The sequence below is a fragment of the Athene noctua genome, chromosome 24, assembly GCF_965140245.1.
Source record: "Athene noctua chromosome 24, bAthNoc1.hap1.1, whole genome shotgun sequence".
In the NCBI taxonomy this organism is placed as follows: domain Eukaryota; kingdom Metazoa; phylum Chordata; class Aves; order Strigiformes; family Strigidae; genus Athene; species Athene noctua.
Window position 1 is genome coordinate 4,823,076 of NC_134060.1, and position 16,561 is coordinate 4,839,636.

Here is a 16,561-nt window from a genome sequence, read left to right on the forward strand (position 1 = left end):
TCGGTGCTTTCCCCATCCATCAGTGAAGCTGCCTGCAGCCCTGTGCCCCCCCCGCCATGGGTGCCAGGGAGGGGTGGGTACCCATCCTACCCCACGAAGCGCCCCCCCCACCCCCCACCCCAGCAATAACTCGTGCCACCGGCCACCCTGGCGATGTCCCCCGGGACCCCCGCTGCCATCTCATCGCGGGGGGACCAGCAGCGGGACCCCCCCGTGCCACATCGCACCCTCATTTGCACCAAAACTCAGCTTTCTCACTGCAATTCCCACCATAGGCCGGATCCTGGCAGCCCCCCCAAAATCCAGAGGGGGGTGTGTCAGCCTCCCTCCAGCCCCTGTGTCCCCCCCCCCCAGCACAGCCAGGCCGTGCCACCCCCAAAGAGAAGCAAGAAAGCAGCGGGCATCGCTCAATATATAGGTTTCTTTTTAATATAAAAAAAGTGCCTATTAAAAATTCCTTCCTAAATAACACAAAAAGACCAGTCGAGGGGAAGAGCGGGGGGCCGGGGGGGCCGGGCGTGGGGGGGCTCGCCGGGGGGGGCCGCTCCGGCCAGGGCAGCACAAGCACTGTGCAGGTCAGCTGGGGAGGGGCAGCACAGGAGGGGTGGGGAAGGGGGGGCTATTTTGTCCAGGTGGGGGGTTATTTTCCCTTTTTTTAAATTTTTTTTTTTTCCTTTTTTTTTTTTTTCATTTCAGGGTGTTTTTTTCTTCTTCTTTTTGTTGGCTTTTTTTTTTTTTTTTTTTTTTCACAATCCACAAAGCTGTACAGAAGTTGCCAAACCCTGGGAGGGGGGGACACACAGGGGACTGGGGGGGAAGGAGAGGAGCCCAAAGCCCCCCCCTGGCACCCACGCACGCACCCACACCCTGAGCTCATCACTGCCACCACACCGGGGGGCCACGAGAAAGCTGGTGGCCCCCCCTTTGCCCCAGCCCGCGCCCCGGCCCCCGCCCGTTTCCCCCTCCCCACCAAGAGGGTGTGTGATTGATTTATCTTTCTTTTTTGTTTTTGTTGGTTTTTTTCTTTTTTTTAATTTTTTTTTTAAACTCCTTTTTTTATACAAATTTGGATCTTTGGGTGTGTACTGCCAAAAAAAACCCGCCTCGTTCTTCTTAATAATAATAAAAATAAAACTCAAATCATCGTCATCGTCATTAAAAAAAGGCAACGGAAACCCAAGGAACCCATGCGGAAGTTGCACACCACAAAACCACAGCAGATGTACAGAATGCAATATACAAGACACGATTTATAATAAAACATTATATACAATAAATAGGTTATTGTTACTTTTTTTTTTCTTTTCTTTTTTTTTTGTCGATCGATCTGTAAATAAATTTTTCTCAGTGCATACTGGTGGGTTTTTGCTCTTCTCTCCTGCATATTCACCTCTCGGTCGCTTTAGATCTCTGTTCTCCATCACTTTTTGATTCTCCCTCCGGTGCGTGGCTCTCTTTTCTTTTTTTTTTTTTTGTGAATTTTCAGCTTTTTAAAATTTTTTTTTTCCTTAAACTTTTTTTTTTTTTTTACTTCTTTTCTTCAAAAGTATTTACAATTGCTGGTTTTGTGCAGAAAATGAAAATTAATAAAATAAAAAATAAAAATTAAAGAGTCCCTCTGCTTCTGGCCGGGAGGAGAGAGAACGCGGCGCCGGCGCCACGGCCGAGGCGGGGGCCGGCGGGCGAAGCGGGGGGTGACGGGGCCGGGGTACCCCGCCGGCAGCGGCCCCCTCCTCTCCTCTCTGCTCCAGGACGGGTGGGGGGCGCGAGGCCGAGGGTGCTGTGGCTGGCGGGCAGGCTGAGGGGGGAGAGGTGAGAGAGGGGTGAGCGTCCCCCCTCCGCAGCCCCTCGCCCCGGCTGGGGGTGCTGGGAGCGAGGTTGGGGCTCAGCTCTGCATCGGGGCACCCACTCGATGTGGCTTGTGGCAACCAGGTGGCAGGGAGCCCTCCGTGCCCCGGCTCCTGTGGTCGGACGATGGAGATGCACCCCAGCGTCCAGGGTCCTGCTCACCCCCCATCCAGCACCCACGCACCCCAGGGTCTGGCACCCACATACCCAGGGGTCTGGCACCCATGTACCCAGGAGTTTTGGGGTCCTGCTCACCCCCAATCTGGCACCCATATACCCAGGAGTCTGGGATCTTGCCCACCCATCTAGCACCCACACACCCAGAGGTCTGGCACCCACATACCCAGGAGTTTTGGGGTCCTGCTCACGCCCCATTCAGCACCCAAGTACCCAGGGAGCTGGCACCCACATACCCGGGAGTTCTGGGGTCCTGCTCACCCCCCACCTGGCACCCACATACCCAGGGATTTGGGGTTCTGCTCACCCCCCATTCAGCACCCATGCACTGGGGGATCTGGCACCCATGTACCCAGGAGTTTGGGGTCCTGCCCACCCATTTGGCACCCATGTACCCAGGGGTCTGGCACCCACATACCCACAGGTCCAGGGTCCTGCTCACCCCCCATCTCTCACCCACGTACCCTGGAGTTTGGGGTCCTGCTCACCCCCCCATCCAGCACCCACACACTCGGGGGTCTGGCACCCATGTACCCAGGGGTTTGGGGTCCTGCCCACCCATCCAGCACCCATGCACCCAAGAGTCTGGCACCCACATACCCAGGGGTCTGGGGCACCCCACACTCCCCCAGCTCTGGCACACTTGAGGTCCAGCACCCAGCACCCCACCACCTTGGGGTCCAGCACCCAGCACCCCCCCCCACCCTGGGCTCTGGCACCCCACACCCCAGGCTCCAGCCACCCACAGACCCTGGGGCAAACGGGGTCCCCAGTTTTTTGCTTGGCTGTGGGACAACACCCGGGGCAAGTGCTTGCAGCCCAAAAGGGGGTGAAGGCACCCAGTGGGTGAACCTCACCGGCTGCATTTGAGTTAGAAACCCCACCAGAAAGCTCGGAGCACCCAGCGTACCCCTGCTGCCCCCCCTCCCAGCCCCACACCACCCTCCCAGGGGACGGGCATCGGGCAGCGAGAGGGCTTGGGTGGCACTTACCGGGTGACGGTGGCGTCTCCGAGCCAGAGCCTGGTGGGGGTCAGCTCTCCCAAACACCCCTCGGCATCCATCCGGCAAGAAAAACACCCCCGGCAAGCGAGCGGACGGGGAGGGAAAAGACAAAAAAAAAAAAAAATAATCCCCAAACAGACCCCCCCGTTGGGGGCGGCCGAGGGGGCTGCCCTCGCCCCCCCAGCCAGGCTGCAGGCAGGGGGCACCCGGCTGCTGACCCCCAGGCCCCACGGCCGCCTCCTGCCCAGCCTGCTCGCCCTCCCTGCCTGTGCCCCTGCCCCTGGGCTCGGCGGGGGCCAGCGTCCGTCTGTGTCTGTCCGTCCATCCGTCCGTCCGTCTGTCCGATTGTCCTGCGGGGTGGGAGGGGGGGGGCGGCAGTCCGGAAAGCAGAGCCAGGCGGTCGGCAGGTGGAGCGGGTTTGAGTGCGGAGGGGGGAAAAAACGGGGGTTTTTCTCTCTTCGTCCGTTTTTTGTGGTTTTTTTTTTCTTTTGTTCCACTTATTTTTTAATTTTTTTTTCCTTTTTTTCCTTTTTTTTCCTTTTTTTTTTTTTTCTTTTTTTTTTAGAAAACAAACAAACGGTTCCAATCCCAGTTAAATACAGAACTTGAAAAGTGTTCCAGAAAAAAGTGCTGGCTAAATTACCTCTGAAAGAGAAACACAACACGGAAAGGGGGGACACAATGAGAAGGGCCCGGGGATGCCCTGTCTCCCCCCGCCACCCCCCAACCCTCGCCCCGAGGGGCTGCCCCACCTACCCTGTAACAAAACCTCGTTGTCCGGTTGGCACGTCAGCAGACACTACAATGAGGTGACCGTAAAAGTGTCCTCGGGGTGTTGTTGCTCTACCATGGGTCCCAAAAACCCGCTCTTCTGGGTGGGGGCCATGACGGGGTGCCCTTGGGGTGCAAAACTGGGGTACCTGTAGTTGTCCTGCAGCTGCAGCATTGAGTCTCTCGGTACGGGGGAGATGTTCAAGTCATTGATCAAGGGACAAGCGTAGGGTCCTCGGTGGTGAGCCCGGGACATCTCCAAGGGCTCCTTCTCGCCCTTGGAGGGGTGGGTGCCACTCGGGCTGCTCAAGTGGGGGTTCAGACACGGGGGGTCCGTCCTGCCCATGAAGTCTACCAGCATCCCGGCCCCCGCTTTGCCGTCGTACGAGGGGCTACGGGTGCTGGCGTTGGGGGAATACCAGTACGGGGGGTTTTTGCAACTGGGGGAGTCGTAGTGCGGTTGAGGCATGGGGAGATCGCGGCAAGCCAGGTGGGGGGCGTGCGGCAGGGCCCCCCCCTGCATGCTGTGTTTGAGCGAGTCGCAGGCGGGCAGCTTACGGATGTCGCCCGCCCGTAGGTCCTCCTTGAAGGCCAAGGTCGGGGAGCAGTTGGGCGAGAAGGCTTTCTGCAAGCCGGCCTCAAAGACAGTCTGCTGGCCGGGGGCTGCCAGCTGGTGCGGGAGAGCAGGGAAGTGCTTGCTCTCCAAATCCGGCTGCCCCAAACCGGGGGAGTCGCTCTGAAAACCCTGGACGAAGGTCCCGTCCGAGGGGGTGGAGGGGTTCATGGAGTAAGGGCCGGCGTAGTCACAGGGGTCCCGCTCGCCCACCCCAAAGCCCCGGGACTGGGAGGGCAGGGGGGACATGCTGCTGTCCCCGCTGTAGTAGTCCAAGCCCAGGTCCGTGCTCTCCTGGAAGAGGGGGTTGACCGCCTGCGACTTGGTGGGGAACTTGGTCTTGCCCGTCCCCCTCTCCTTCTTAGAGGCACAAGCCCCCCGGGACCCCCGGGGCTGCCGGGGTCCCGTGCTCCTCTTGGAGGGGTACACAGAGGAGGAGGAGGAAGAGGAGGAGAAGTTCAGGTGGGAGGTGTCAAACATGTCCACCTTCTTCCGTCGGCCCCGACCGGGCTTGGAGTTGCTCTGGAAGAGGACGCTCTGGTTCCAGTTGTAGCCTGGGGCAGAGGACGCCTCGTTCCAGTCCATCATCAGCTTCTCCAGGCTGGAGAGGCTGGACTGGCCCTCGCTGGAAGAGGCCTCGCTGTTGGCACGCCGGTAGCCGGCCGGCTGGTTGAACTGGGTGCTGTCAGAGGAGGATTCGGAGAATGTCTCCGAGACCGTCTGCTGCTTGGCTTTCTGCGGGGTGTAGTTGGAGATGTCCAGGATGACGTTGGGCTCGTTGAGGTGGCACTCGAAGCCCGGGTTGTAGAGTTGGCTGAAGGCCTCCGAGCTCCAGTCCAACCCACCGTAGCCTTGCCGGAAAGCCCACGGCGCGGCGCTGGGGAACTGCCGGCAATTTTCGGGTGAGGGCTGAAAGGAGGCCGAACCCTTGGGCACCATGTAACCGCCGGGTGAGACGGTGCTGGCCCGGCTGTCACAGCGCAGCGGGGTGTGCGCGGCGCTGGAGAACTGCCCCCCTTGCTCGGCGCTGTTGAAGAAGGCGGCTTTGCCCAGCGGCAGGCTGGGACCGGCCGTCTGCGGCGCGTAACCGGCGCTGTGGGCGCTGCTGGGGGAGGACGGGAGGCTGCTGCCGCTGCCGTAGGCGAAGCTGCAGTCCTTGCTGTTGGGGCAGTCCTGGGCCGACGGGTACTGCTTCCCTGGCGGGAAGACGCTGGCGGGTGCCACACTCTGCCCAGCGCCGTAGCTGCCGTACGGGGAGTAGCCGGGGGTGCCGCTTGCTGCCGGGTGAGCCGTGGGCGACCGGGAGACGGCTGAGGGTGGCGCCAGCTTGGGAAAAGCCTCGGCCCCCCGACACTCTGATGACCCTTGGGCAACCCCGTAGCCGGCAGCGGCGGCGGCGGCACGGCCGGGTGGGAAGGCTGGTCGGCCCTGCATCGCCGCGTGGAAGGCAGCCTCGGCGCCGGGGGTTGCCGCTGCCACCTTGCCACCCCGGGCTGGGTAAGCAGCCAGGCCCCGCTGGCCCGACAAGGTGGCTGGAGGAGCCGTGTAGGTGGCCGCTGACTTGCGGGACTCGGAGCGGGAGGCTGAGAGGGCGAAGTCCAGCAGGTCGGAGGAATCATCCGAGTCCAGCAAGGAACGGAAATAGCCGGTGAAGAGGCTGTGCCTCTCCGGGCCGGCCTCCGTCTGCGAGGATGGCGCGCTCCCGGCATAGAAGCCGGCCCGGCCAGAGGAGCCTGACTCCAGCCCCGCGGCATGGAAGGGTCTCGCCTCGGCCCCTTGGTAGCCGCCATTGCGGCCAGCCTGGCCGCCGGGGTGACCGTGGTGGGGGGCCCAGGGGCTGCCCTTTTCTCCCCCAGCCCACTCGGCAGGGCCATCACCAAAGCTCTGCCCGGGGTTGGGCTCAGGGAAGAGTGCCCCGTTCTTGCGGGCCCGTCGCTTGCGCTTGGGTTTGCCCACGGGGTCGGGCTCTGGCCGGCCCCGCTTGCGTGGGTGCACGGTGTCAGTGTGGAGGGCGGCGGGGGTTTTCTTCTTCTTCCCGATGCCCTCAAAGAAATCACTGAAAGAGCAACGGGCCGCACGGGCAGCGTGGCCCCCCCCACGCCCGCCGAAGCCCCCCGCCTTGCCTCCACGCCGGCGGAAGCCCTGGACACGGTGCAAGAAGTGGGAGATGCTCTGGGTGTCGGGGGCTTGGTGGATGGACTCGGGCTCGCTGGGGGTCCAGCAGCGGGGAGGCGAGCAGCGCCCCGAGCACTGGCTCTGCCGGTTGAGGAAGGCCAGCTTGGCCAGTACATCCGAGTAGTCGGCCTTGCTGTCATTGGTGTCGGCGATGTAGGAGGGCTGGGGCGAGGCCAGCTTCTGCTTCCTCCTCCTCCTCTTCTTCACCTCCGGGGCGGGCTCCTTGGGCTTGGCTTGGCCCAGCAGCAGGTTCTTGGGAGGCCTGCCCCGCTTGCGCTTCAAAATGATGGGCATCTCGCCGGGGGGGAAGACCACCACCACGTTGCGCCCGTTGTTCTTCATCTTGAGCAGCGGCGTGGGCTCCATGGAGCTGCTGGCCGCCAGCTCCTTGCCCTCCAGGTTCAGGTTGCTGCTGAGCGATGACACCTTGTAGGTGGTCTTGTTCCTCCTCCCCAGGGACACAGGGATCTTGGCCATCTTCACCACCATCTTCCTCACCCCCCGGCACTTACTTTTCTTCCCTGTCGCGGGGGCCTTGGGCACCTCATCGGAGTCCAGGGTGGTGGGGGGCGGCGGTGGGGGGACCAGCAGTGGGGCGCCGGGCTCCTCGGGTCCGGGGGGCACCTCGGTGGGCAGGGCGAGGGGGGACAAGACGCGGCTCTCGGGGGTGATATCCGCCCGGCGCCCTCGCCCTGCCCTCCTCCGGCGGCACAGCATCTTTGGCTTGTCTGTCCGGCGCAGGGCATACTTGCGGTGGTCCTCGCCGCACCGCCCGGCCCCCCGGCCCCCGCAGGGACCCCGCTTCACTACCCCACCCAGGGGACATCCCCCCAGCCGGGGTTGCAGCCCATGGGGCCGCAGAGGGTCCCCGGCACCCGGCTGCGCCTCCAGCAGCTCCGACACGGGCCCCAGCGGCTGCGGCTCCAGCAGCGAGGGCTCGGCGGGCAGCAGCGGGGCCCGCGCGTCCAGCAGCGGCGGCTCCAGGGCCCCGGGCAGCGGCTCCAGCGTCTGCAGCCCCAGCGGCTCCGCCAGTGGCTCCAGTGACTGCAGCTCCAGCGACTCAGACAGGGGCTCCAGCGACTGCAGCTCCAGCGACTCAGAGAGCGGCTCCAGCGACTGCAAGCCCAACGGCTCCAGGTTTTGCAGCTCCAGAGATTCTGGCAGCGGCTCCAGACTTTGCGAATCGAGCAGCTGGGGTTGCGACTCGAGGGACTGGGAATCCAGCAGCCGGGACTGGGAGTCCAGCTCTTGGGCTGGCAGCAACTGGGGCTGCGGCTCCATCGCCTGGGACTCCAGCAGCTGCGTCCCCGGGCACGCCAGGGAGGCCAGTTCGTTCAGGATGTCCGCCTCGGCCAGGTCGGAGTAATCGCTGGCATCAGGCTGCGAGCAACCGGCTTCCTCCGCCGGTGCTTTGGAGGCCCCCCCAACACTCCCGCTGTGGCCGGGGGGCTGCGGGGCACTCCCCCCGCCACCGTCAGCTTCTCCATCGCGAGCTGGGGGCCGGGGATGCCGTGGCGGCTCGGTTTTGCAGAGCACCCCCCGTTCCTCGGGGCTGCGGATGCTGTTGGCCAGGGAGGGCGAGGAGAAGAAGCTGTATTGGAGGTCACGGTCGGCGGGCAGGAGGCGGTTGTCCTCGTGGCTACCGCCGCTGCCGCCGCGGAGGCTGCCGCAGTCCAGGTGCACCCCGCTGCTCTTGAGGTCCTCGGAGAGGCGGTTGAGATCCTTCATGATGTCGATGAGCTGCACCACGGGGTGGAGGTTGATGTGCCCGTTGCCGCACTTGCTGCGGAGCAAGGCGAGGATGCTGTCGACGTTGCAGCGGCCCGAGGCCAGCGTCGCGTTGGGGAAGGTTTTAGGCGCCCGATCACGGGCGGCTGCTTCCTCCGCGCTGCCCCCCAGGATCCGGGGCTCGCCGGCACAGCCCAGCAAGTCCTCTGCCGCCTTGGTGCCCCCGTGCACGCTCTGGCACCGGTCAGCCGGGTCGCCGTGCAGCAGCGAGCCTGCCTGGTGCTCCCGGCCGAGTGTGGGGCACGAGCCTTCGGGGAAGCTCAGCACGCTGCAGGATAAGGCCTTTTCTGCCGGGCAGGCCGGGGGCCGCTGTGCCGGGTGCCCCGGTGGGTAGAACTTGGGCTCTCGGACGTAGTCAGGCGAGCCACGTACAACGCTGGTCGTTACCACTGGGCCCGGGGGCTTCACGCGCATCCTGACCTCCTCCTCCCCCGCGTGCCGCTTGGCCGAGCAGTTGCTGACATGGGGGTCAGGGAAGGTGAGACCGGGACCTGCGTGGGGCAGAGAGGGGCACGGTGAGGCTCCGAGGGCACCGCCGGCCGAAAGCAGCCGGCGGTGCCTTGCTCCATCCCCGCCACCCTTGGAGAGGGGGGGTCCCCACGTTCGTCCCCCGGTTCGTCCCTGCCCTGTCACGGGCGAGGACTCGGCTGGCACCGCGAGAACGTGCCCCTGCCACCCCTTTGCCCACCGCAGTGGTGGGGAAACGGGGTCTGGCCCCCTTCCCCTGCTCGGGGGGGGGCTGGACCCCCTCCCCACAGCAGGACCACCCATGCCAGCCCCTGCTGGCACCTCCGAGGGGAAGCAGGGTGGCTGTGGCTGTGGGGCTCCAGGCTGCCCCGTCCCCGCCGTGGGGCAGGTCTGGGGAGTCCGGGGGCATCGCGGGGCCAGGGCTGGGACTTACCCTCAGCTTTGCTGCTGCTCCTGCTATTGCACTTGAGCTCTCTGCAAAGGAAGGGGTGCGGAGGGTTAGCCCCGAGCGGGGGGGGACAACCTGGGTGCCCACCGCGCCCCCACGGCTTCTCCACAGCACCAGTCCCTACAAGGGACATACCGGGGGCCGATCCTCCCGAGCTCCCACAGCCGAGGGGGCAGCGCCTGCCCATCACCCTGGCGTCGGGGCTGCGAGCGGGGTGGGGACGGGGAAAGGGGGGGGAGGCTGCCTCCGATCTGGGGGACAGAGGGGACAGATTTACCCCCTCCCCCCCCCCCTTTCCCCAACCACCACCACTAACCCCTCCACGGGGCCGGGGGACGGGGGGCGGTAGGGATTTGGGGGGGGCCCCCGGGGGGAGGTGGCGGGGGGGGGGGCCCTACGGTCGCGTTGCCACTAGGTGTCCCCGGCGAGCCGCGCTCCCGCCGCCCCAGCCCGGCCCCCGCCGCCCCCCCCCGCCCCGGCCCGGCCGCCGGACACACCGGGCGAGGCGGGGACTGGGGGGGATGATGTATGTGCTTTGCCCGCGGAGGTGGCTCAGCGTGTTCCACACCACACCCCCCCCCCCCCCCGCTTCCTCCTCCCCGCCCCGTGGACACCCCACGCACAGCTGCTGCCCCCACCCGAGGTGACACCGCCTGGTGCCAGCAGCCCCCGGGCCCCCCCCGCGTCGCGGCTGCCTCAGTTTCCCCTCGCTGGCAATGGGGGCACAAGCGAGGTCTCTCGGAGGGGTTGGGGGGGGGTATTGCACAGGCACCCACGGGTGGGTAGGGGTGCCCAGCACCGGGCAAGGGGCCCACGCACCCACTGCACAGCCCACCCTGCACCCCACGGCGGGGAGGGGGGGCTGTAGGCACCCCTCTTTGCCCACCCCCACCCCAGCCGATCTTTTTGCAAAGCTGCAGAGCGCCCCCCCCCCCCCCCCTCCATCCCCAGGGACGCTTTGCAGCCTCCCCCCCCCCTGCTCCCGCCAAGGCAGGGATGGGCAGAGCAGATTTGTTGTCCCCCCACTCCCCCTCCCCACCCCTCCACCCCCCCCCCGGTGCAGCCCCCGCTCCCCGTTCCCGGGGCGAGGGCCCCCCCGGGGTACCTGGGCCGGGGGTGTTTGCAGTGCAGGTTCACTTTGAAGCTCCTGCCGTCGCCGTCGCTGCCGGGCTGGCGCGGGCCGGAGCCCTGGGCACAGGGGAACCACTCGGCTGGCGGGCTGGCACCGTTCTCCAGTGCGACGGGCTGGCAGGCGACCGAGCTCCCATCTGCTCCAGGAAGAAGCACAGAGACCCCCCCCAGCTGCGTCAGTCCCCAGGGACCCCTCCCCAAGGAGCAACCCCCTGCCCCGGGGTTGGGTGTGGGTGCCCGCAGGGCTGGGCACGCGCTGGGCCACCCCCTCCGAAGCCCACGGGGACACCCGCTGTCCCCTCCGCCCCTCAGGATGGGGCCCATCACAGGATGTCTGGGGCACAGGGTGGCATTTTAGGGTGGGACACCCCTTTCCTCCCCCTCCGAGGCAGGAGATCTCCCTGCCAGGCTGCGGGCACACATGTGCATCGCCAACGCCTGCGCGTGTCCGTGTCGCACACGTGTGTGCACGCAGGGGGCCTTTGCTCCTTTGCGTCACACCGGTGTGCCGGGGGCACCCAAGGCAGCTGCCCAGCCAGCACAGGGGTGCGCAGTGGAGCCCCCCAAACCCATCGCAGTCCCCCCTGTGCCAGCGTGTCCACCTCTTTCCCCCTCCCAGAGCCAGAGCCTCGTGTGAATCCCTGCCTGTTGGCTCCCTCCCCCAGCACACACCCGCAGACACACACACGCACACACACACACACACACACACACACTAACGCAGCCGCTCGGCGTGATCCAGGCTCTTCCTGGTGTCTGGATTAGCGTGACAACTTATCAACAAGGCAGGGAAAGAGAATTCAAACCTGTCAGTCCATCCGCATCCCCCCTCCCGCCGCCCCGCTCGCTCCCCATCTCCCCCGCCAGCCTTTGGGCGCAGCGTTGGCACTGGGGAGATGCGGGCACCTCTCCGGCAAACGCCGCGCGCGGTGTAGAGTTACGCCAAGGGCAATGTGGAGCAGGAAAATATGTGCTAGAAAGACCGGTCTAGTCTCTGATGAAGCTGCTAATGTGCCCGGAGAGCTGTTGGAGGGGAGGCAAGGCAGGAAGGAAGCAAACGGGAGGTTTTCCAGAACAGCCGCTGGGAGCCGGTCCCTGCCGCACACGCTGCGCACGGCTCGACGGGGAGGACCGGGGCGTCGCGGGGCGCGGTTCTCCCCCCCCCACCCCCCCCTCCCCAGTCTCTGCGCCGGTGTCTCCCCCCCGCAGCGCACGGAGCTGTGGATGGCTCGGTAAATCCTGCGGGATGCTCGTGGGATCCCCAGTGGGGTGCGTGGCACCCAGCGGTGCGCGCCCACGGGTGCTGGAGGCACTAGTCACGTCTCCCCTGCCCGTCCAAACTGCTCATACCCCACCTTGGCTGGTGTCAGACCCCCCCCCTCATCCCCAGCAGGGCCACGTGTCCGGTGACAAAGCGAGGGGACACTCCCCACACGGTACCAGCACCCCGGCTGAACCCCCACCACCCAGCTGCGCCCCACAGCAGGGACCACCTGCACAAACCCCCCACACACACACCACGGACACGGGCAGCACCCCCCACCCTCACACTGCCCCCCAGCCGCGGTGGGGGGCGCAGGCCGGCAGCCCGGGCGGTGGGGAGGGGGCGGCGGGGGGGACGCCGGGATGCTCGCCGCGCCGCCGCGCTCACTTTCACCTCCCTGCTCAGCCCCAGGCAGCCGCCACATGTTTCGCATTAGGGCTCTCCGGACTTCGCCATTCCTGGCTTGCTCGCCAGGGGTAGGGCCTTTTTCCTTCTTCTCTTTTTTTTTTTCCCCCCCATTTTTTTAATTTTTTTTTTTTTTTTTTTTCCTCCTCACTGGTTACAAAACACCAGCCGAGACCACACAAGCGAGAAGGGATGGAGGGAACGAAACAAGAAGGAGAGATAGATGGGCGCCGCGGGCGGGGGAGAGGCGGCGAGGCCGGGTGCTGCGGCGGGGCCGGTGGAGGGGGGGGGGTGGGGTGATGGAGGGGGGGGGGAAGCGGGCGAGATTGCAGTCACCTCCGCTTCCCACCTCCTGACCCCGCAGCCCTGCAAAGATAACAGCCCCCGAAGACTGCTGACTCGCCTCGCAGAAATCCAATATCCTCGCCTGGTGAACTAATCGACTACCTGGGCTCGCCACCTCCCCTGCCCGGGCTTAATCCTGCTGCTGCAAAGCTTTAATTAGTTTAACGGTTTCAGGCTTGACGGAGGTTGGCGGCAAGTGGCATGGCCCCCCCCTCCCCTTCCCAGACAGGCTTCTGGGGGGGTCCCGCTTGGGTGGCAGGGGTGCTGTGGGGTGGGAGAGGTGGCACTGTGAGGGTGCAGGGGGGCTGCAGACCCCCCCCACCCCCCCAAGGTCTCCTGAGGCTGCTGGCGCCTGGCCCTGACCCCCAGCGCTGGCTTGGGGTTGGGGGGGAGCACTGAAGCACTCGCTTGGCACCGGCGTGGCGGCAGCTTGCAGCAGAGGGATGGCCTCACAAGCCACGGCCGTGGTTTGGTGCCCGGCTCTGAGGCCACCCAGACGTCAGGGTGGGGCCGGAGATGCCACCGGGAGACAGGCAGGCGGCGGGGACCCAGCCGCCACACAGATGGGGACACGCCGGCCCGACGCCTCCCACCCCGCCAGGGCACCGTGCCGAGCTGCCCGCGGCGGCAGCGCCGGGGACGGGGGGTCCTCCCCATCACCCCACCGCCTCCTGAGTCCCTGGGCACTGCGGGGTGCTGGGAAGGGTCAGGGTGGCCCTAAATAGCCCCACGGGGGTGTGGTGGGGGTGTCTGGACAGCCCCGTCACCGTGCACTGCGTGCACAGCTGTCCCGTGCGTGTGCGCAGACACATCTGGGGCACCGCAGAGGTGCTCCCCCCTCACCTTTCCCCTTGCACACGCACATGATGTGGCATCACGGGGTGTCCCACTCCTTGTGTCTGCACTTGCACAAGCCTGGGACTGTGGCCAGTGCCTCTCCCTTGCACACTCACACTCACACAGCCGGGGCGGGGCGGAGGTTTTCCTCCCTTGCACATGCACATCTGGGGGTACCCCGGAGGTGCAGCTCCCTTACACACACACACACACACACACACGGGGGGTGCTGTCCCCTCTGTGCCCTGCCCCTCACATGCTCCCGCACCCCCTCTGCTTGCTCACACCCCCCCGCCCCCCCCCCCCCGCTGCCCCGTGAGTCCCCCCCAGAGCCTGTCCTGTGCCTGCTGACACCAGTGGAAAATCCCCTCCAGTGACAGCTTCCTGGCAGGCGCTTTCCGAGGGTTTCCGTGTTCCCCAGCCAGCCACCTCCTCCCGCAGCCATGCGGGGGGTCGGGCAGGCAGGACGACACCCCCCCCCATCTTCGCCCCCGCCACCCCAATCTCTGTGTCCACCCCTCAATTCAGCATCACAGCCCCACCCCAAAGCATGCATGTCCTGCTCCCTCCTGTTCCTCCCCACACCTTGTCACCCTGCCTGCACCCCATGCATCAGGCACCCTCCTGCCACTGCTCTGCCCTCCTCCAGAATGGGGGCACCCTTCAGCATCCGGGGTGCTTTGAGATCCCACCTAGAAACCCTCCCAGGGCACCCACCCGCCTCGGGGACTCACCGTCCTGCGATGCCACCAGCGCACGGGTTGGGAGCAGGGCAAGAGCTGGGGGTCTAGAGGGTGGGTACAGATGGGTGCTGGGACACAGGGTGCTTGCAGGCAGGGGTGCAGGGTGCTTGCAGGCAGCCCTGACCCCTCCCTCGGTTGTCACCCCGCTCCCGCCCTGCCTTCTCTGTCGCGCTTGTAATTAGGAGACGGAGCAGATGGCGCCTGGGTTTCATCTTAGGTAACGGGTCCAGCCGAGCCGTTTGGCCACTGGTTCTCTTCACAGGGCCATCAGTTACCAGGGCAGAGGTTTTTCGGGGTCCCCCCAAGCAGGGAGATGATGGGGGAACACATCCCCCCAGCGCAGTGCTGGGATGCGGTGCCACTGCGGGAGGTGCCGGCGGTGCCTGGGACAAACACACCTGGGAGACGTGGCCCCAGGGGAGAGCTGGGGCTGGGAGCCACCTTCTGCCAGCACCCCGGGGTGCCATGTCCCCAGGACAGGCTCAGGCAACCCCCCTGGCACTGTGGAGGAGGCTCTGGGACCACTGGACTATAAGCAGGGTGTGCCTGCAAGCCTCAGCATCCTCCAGACACCCGGTGCTGTGGCAAGGTGAGGCGGGAAACATTGCCAAAGCAGCAGGGACCCCGGGGACACAGATGTCCCCACACTGCTGGGGACGATGCTGGGCGGGGGGACACAGCTCTTCTCTTGGGCCTGGTCCCAGGTCTGCTGCTGTCACCAGGGGCTGGTGGCACCTTCTAGGCCTGGTGGTCCCCAAGCTGGTGGGACCCTGGATGGGTTCAGCCCTCAGCGCCGTAACAGGTCACGGTGCCCTCAAGGGGGGGCAGGGATGGGGGTGCGTGGTCAAGCCCCTATTCCCAGCATTGCAAGAAACCATCTCCCCCGCAGGGACCATCTCCCCTGCAACAACCATCTCCCCCACAAGAAACCATCTGCCCTGTAAGAACCATCTCCCCTGCAATGGCCATGTCCTCTGCAAGGACCATCTCCCCCACAATAAACCATCTGTCTCGCAGGAACCATCTTCTCTGCAAGAACCATCTCCCCTGCAAGGACCATCTCCCCCACAAGAAACCATCTCCCCTGCAACAACCACCTCCCCCGACTGACCATGTCCCCGGCAGGAGCCATCCATCCTGCAGGGATCATCTTCCCCTGCAAGACCCACTTCCCCTACGACAACCATCTCCCCCGCAATGCCCATTATCCCCCGCAACCATCTCCCCCTGCAAGAAACCACTTCCCCATGCATGGCTCCTCTCGCCCTCCACCACAGCCCTGCGTGCCCATGGGTGCGGGAGTCACGCTCCCCTCCACGTCCAGGTGCCCCCAGCCCCAGCAGCATCATCCAACGCGGACTCAGCCCCTTTCCCACCCCAATCCCTTGACCCCAGAGGGATCTTGACCCCCCTCCCTGGCTGGGGGGGCGCAGGAGGCGGCGGTGGGGCCGGGGGGGGGCCGGGGGAGGTGGGGCGGTGAAACCGCTCGACAGATGGACTGCAGAAACGGTGGCACCTCGGCCGGCTGGAGCCCAGAGCCGCAGTTCAGAGCTAGCAGGGAAATGGGCTAAATTTAGCTGCTTTCCTCGGTGCCAGCTTTGTTCCCCCGCCCCGTCGAGCCGGCGCGGGAGGCGAGCAGCCGGCCTGGCCCCCTCCTCTGCCCCCTCCCTGCTGGGGGGGGAACACACACAGACCCCCCAGCACCCATCCCTCGGGGTGCCAGGTCGGGGTGCCAAGGGCTCCTCGGGGTGCCGGCTATTTTTGCCCGCACGCCTCCGTGCGATGGCTGTTCCTGGCGGTATCATGGGGCGCTTCGCCCCAGCGTGGTGAGCATGCCCTGGGGGCCCCCCTAACCCTCCCCCCAGCAGGCCTGAGGCTGCGCAGACGGCCGCAGCCCCCCCTCTCCAGGCTCCCTGTTATAGCCACAGCATGAGTCACAGCTCCGGTGTGTCCCTGCCCAGTGGCGGCCACGCCGGGTCATGTAACACCCGTGGCCACCCTGGTGTGGAGAGAGGGGGCCCGTCCCCTTCCCACAGCCCAGGGTGGCTCCGCAGCCCCCCGACACCCTGCTGAGGGCCCCCCGTTGGGGGCACAGAGGCCACGCTCAGTTCCTCGCCCCCCATCCCCAGCTGGCTGCGAGGCCGCGGTGCGCTGCGGGTTAACGCCGAGCAGGGCCGGGATCCTGCGAGGCCAGTAACATTTGGAAGGCGCCAGATGGACGCGTGCCCATGCCGAAGGCTCGCCCGGCACAGCCGTGCTCCCCCGGCGCTGGAGCTGGGGGGCTGCCCAGGGCGGCAAAGGGGCGCCCGCCGGGATGCGGGGGTGCTGACCGTGTGCCCGCCGGGGTCCCGGGCCACCCAGCACCTCCACAAACCCCAACTGCCCCACCACGGCGGGCACCGCCGCCCCCCTCGCTGGCAGCCCCGCCGCAGGGAATGGCGGGTCCAGGTGCTCAGGGCATCGCCGCTGCACCCCTTCGGGGCCGACACCGCGCCGCGGCGGCCAGGTGGGGATCGGGGCGGAAAGGGGGGGGGGGTCTGGGGG

The 16,561-nt window shown here is 65.9% G+C and overlaps 1 protein-coding gene across 7 annotated transcripts in view; it reads right to left on the bottom strand.

Moving 5' to 3' along the window:
- Positions 1-778: 778 nt before the first annotated feature.
- Positions 779-16,561, bottom strand: part of AHDC1 (AT-hook DNA binding motif containing 1) — a 53,683-nt gene continuing 37,900 nt past the window's right edge. For 6 of the 7 annotated variants that reach the window (XM_074925931.1, XM_074925937.1, XM_074925936.1 and 3 more), the window contains 5 exons: positions 10,398-10,560; positions 9,278-9,318; positions 3,786-8,867; positions 3,018-3,674; positions 779-1,798 (listed from right to left, as the gene is read on the bottom strand). In XM_074925931.1, the coding sequence (XP_074782032.1) occupies positions 3,829-8,867; positions 9,278-9,318; positions 10,398-10,560 (5,243 nt within the window). In that variant the 3' untranslated portion in view covers positions 779-1,798; positions 3,018-3,674; positions 3,786-3,828. Of the gene's footprint in view, positions 1,799-3,017; positions 3,675-3,785; positions 8,868-9,277; positions 9,319-9,427; positions 9,544-10,397; positions 10,561-16,561 lie in introns of all 7 variants that reach the window. The other variant, XM_074925934.1, reaches the window with a different exon arrangement.